Consider the following 3,251-nt stretch of genomic DNA (forward strand, 5'->3'; position numbering starts at 1 on the left):
AAAACCCTGCCCTTGCACTACTCATCCTTCAATTATAAGACCAGGGATGGAGGACAGCTCAGGGGATCAAAAATCTAAGTTCACAGCAAAATCTTGCTACTCTCCATTTCTCCAGCAATGTCACATGAGAATTGAGTTTACTTGCAGTGTGTGATGAATTGAACTCAGAGGCATAAGAGCTGCCCCAAGAAAAAGCAACCCTTAGAACAGGGAGGGGCTCAGAAGTGAGATTCTCAGATGATAATGGCTCCGAGAACACAAAGTCAAAGGTAGTGCACTGATGAAAGGTGCAAGCTGTATTCATGTGTAAGTGTATCAGGAAGGGCCAATTCCAGTGCATAACAGATTTTTTCCTCATAAAACAGTCATGTTCTGCCAGCAGCAGGGATGCAAGAATTGCAATTTTCATCACAATAAATTGCCCCATATTCCTGTATCTTCCAGTGCATTTAGGAGCGAGTTTTCTCACTGAAAAGTTAGATGCTGAGTGGCAGGTGAAAAACAGGATTACTGAAAGCTTCAATTAGCCCTCTCACCTCTAGGGACTTGCCTGTCCACACCTGGTAAGCTCCTCACTAGACTGGACTGACTGATGATTTGCCTTAAGTTTTGCTGAACTAAAACAGACTCCTTGATTTGATTCAATGAACCTTCCTCTTCTTCAGCCCTTCAGCAATGGTATCAGTGTGGGAAGGCCAGATATCTATAGTATCATGGACTGTCTACAGAAGGGTTTCTTTTGACTTCTTATGTTTGTGGCCCCCTTCCAATGTATGCACTTCAGAATGCTTCAGTCCTGATGCCACCAATAGGTCTAGAATGAGTCAACATCTGCCAAGTGTATCACAGTACTGATCAACAGCATACAATGTAGAGATGGTGCAGATGTCACAGTTCCTCAGAGGAGGAAACTGCTTCTACTTCACTGAACAGGATAGTGATGAATATTTATTACATCTTTAAATGGGTCAAATTAACTTATAGCAAAGTTTTAATTTCATAATCAAGGTAGTCTCAGCCCAGGTTCAAGGTTGCTCCTTTACCTGGAGATACCTGTATCCCCTTTATTTTCTCTGAATCACTGATCAGAACTGTGATACTCCATTTTTGGCACCAGTACATGGAGATCAGCCTGGGAAGTATTTAGTCTGCCCAAGTCACTTACTCCACTTCATTCAGCAAATGAAGGCATCGCTGGTATTGAGTAATTTCAGGAAAATGTCTGATCAGCATCACTTACTCTCAGTCAAGGGGATAGAAATGACGACACCGTTCCCTGTCCCTACCCAGAGGCGGTTGCCAGCAATGAGCAGGGCTGTGATCCGCACAAACGAGAAGCCCAGCTTTCCAGTGCCTGTGGATTGGGAGTGTGAAATAGTGGTATTAGGATGGTATTACCTGGATTAGTGTCCTAAAAACACTAATTCTCCCTAATCAACAGTAGTCAGTATAATAGACCATTTACCAAAAAATGCTGCCTTCTCACCTAGCATCTTGCTGACGTAAGGTTCAATGTCCACATCCTGAAGGTGTTGATGGGTATGGGCATGGTACAGTCTCAGTGTGGAGTCTAGGCGGATGGAAACCCACACCCCATCTCCAATCCATGCCAGTTGCCGGACTTGGCTCTCCCGGCGTGGGTGGGCATCAAAGGACTTCTGAAATATCAATTGTGTGGAACGTCATGAATTCATTGCAGGTTTGCAGTGACCTAGACAGATGCTCCCTCATCCTGGGTTGGGAGCACTTTGCTTTCAAAGCTCCTAGATCAGAGGCGCAAACTCTGGAGAGACTACCTAGTACATGTGGATTCCCAGCCTCCTTCCTAGTCACAAAGGAAGTGCCAGATACAGATGTGACCTAAGTACTCAAGCTCCAAAGAGTAAGAGATAATGAGTGCTACTCTGTCAGATCTCCAGTAACATGGTTTCTCCTGACAGTTCTTGTCCTACCACCATGGAGTCAACAATAAGGATACAAAGATTGTGTTTCCCTCCCTCTACTGCAGAAAGCAGATAGAAGAACTGATAAAGCCTGGGCTAATCTCTACTGTTACCATCTCTTTCACACACAAATGCACATGCTCCTCACCTCAATCTGCATCGTCTTGGGCTGGATGACATGGACTTTGTTCTTATAGCCGCACCAGACTCTATCGTACACAACAGCCATACAGCGGATAGAATGGTGCGTATGACCCAGGTCCATCAGGTGATAGTTGCTGAGATCCCATTGACCATCTAGAGAAAAACAAAGGCATCAGTGATCTGCATGCACAGCAGAATCACTTCCCTTCCTATTGGTTTCTGGATGATCCTCCAACTTCAAATGAACTGTTCCAGTATATGAAAGTTCCAGTCAGGTGTAGAACCAAGATCTCCTCTATTCTAGTCCTAATAGTCCAGCTAAGTGTGTAATCAAAATACTCTGCAAACATATTACCTCTACATCAGGGAGCATTATTACATCTAGGATGTGGACATTTTGGTTGTTAAATAATCATATTCAACCCAAAGCTCACCCTAGCAGAAGTTAAAAAAATTGAGTCTATACAAGCAGCACTCTCTCCACTTCAGTCTGTTGCAGGGACTTTGTCACTCTGATTACCACCAGAGAGTACAGTGAAAAGTTCTAGCTCTAAAACCTTGACTCACTCATGGAAACCAGCTACAAGATCCCCAGTGTGAGCTGCAGTGTAACAAGAAAATCTAGAAGGAAGCAAGAACTGCCCTTATGAGCATAAGGGCACTATTTTGGTAGTAGCTGTGCATTTTAAGAAAGTATTCACATTCTAGCAATTTGGTACCCTTTCTTCTTAAGCCCAGAAGTGATATGCTTAATCTGTGTGCACAGACTTTGCTTCTGCTCTGGAGTTGACTAGTTCATTCCTGACTGCTTTGAGTTTTACCTTCTCCTCGGTGGAATATGGCTAGTGTTCCATCAGCCAGAGCAACGAGAACCCGTCCTTTCACATGCCTGAAACCAGTGAGAAGACAGCATATTTGAAAGTCTAGCAGGAATAACTAATTCCTAGGCCTTCCTGGAGCTTCTACCAAGCTGGGATGCAGTCATGATCTATTATGTCAGGGGTAAGAGACTCTCTTCCTCTCTTGGTTCCTCTTATCTTCTACAAACATTTCTTGCTGCATCCAGCACTTGCCACTGCCATTCTGCATGTATCTGAGGGTCACATATCTATTTACTTTTTCGGTGGCAGCACTGGATTTCAACTAGCACAGAGTTTAGCAGTT

General features: G+C 43.9%; 2 protein-coding genes across 8 annotated transcripts in view; one reads left to right on the forward strand and one right to left on the reverse strand.

Moving 5' to 3' along the window:
* The window catches only part of NME3 (NME/NM23 nucleoside diphosphate kinase 3), a 19,898-nt gene that overhangs the window by 14,657 nt on the left and 1,990 nt on the right, over positions 1-3,251 (forward strand). The gene's annotated exons all lie outside the window — the stretch shown is intronic.
* MAPK8IP3 (mitogen-activated protein kinase 8 interacting protein 3) overlaps positions 1-3,251 on the reverse strand; it is a 75,229-nt gene that overhangs the window by 6,989 nt on the left and 64,989 nt on the right. For all 7 annotated transcript variants that reach the window (XM_025204076.1, XM_025204068.1, XM_025204045.1 and 4 more), the window contains 4 exons: positions 2,909-2,976; positions 2,092-2,240; positions 1,487-1,658; positions 1,241-1,354 (listed from right to left, as the gene is read on the reverse strand). In XM_025204076.1, the coding sequence (XP_025059861.1) occupies positions 1,241-1,354; positions 1,487-1,658; positions 2,092-2,240; positions 2,909-2,976 (503 nt within the window). The remainder of the gene's footprint in view (positions 1-1,240; positions 1,355-1,486; positions 1,659-2,091; positions 2,241-2,908; positions 2,977-3,251) is intronic.

The sequence above is a fragment of the Alligator sinensis genome, unplaced genomic scaffold (genome assembly GCF_000455745.1).
Source record: "Alligator sinensis unplaced genomic scaffold, ASM45574v1 scaffold404_1, whole genome shotgun sequence".
Classification (NCBI taxonomy): domain Eukaryota; kingdom Metazoa; phylum Chordata; order Crocodylia; family Alligatoridae; genus Alligator; species Alligator sinensis.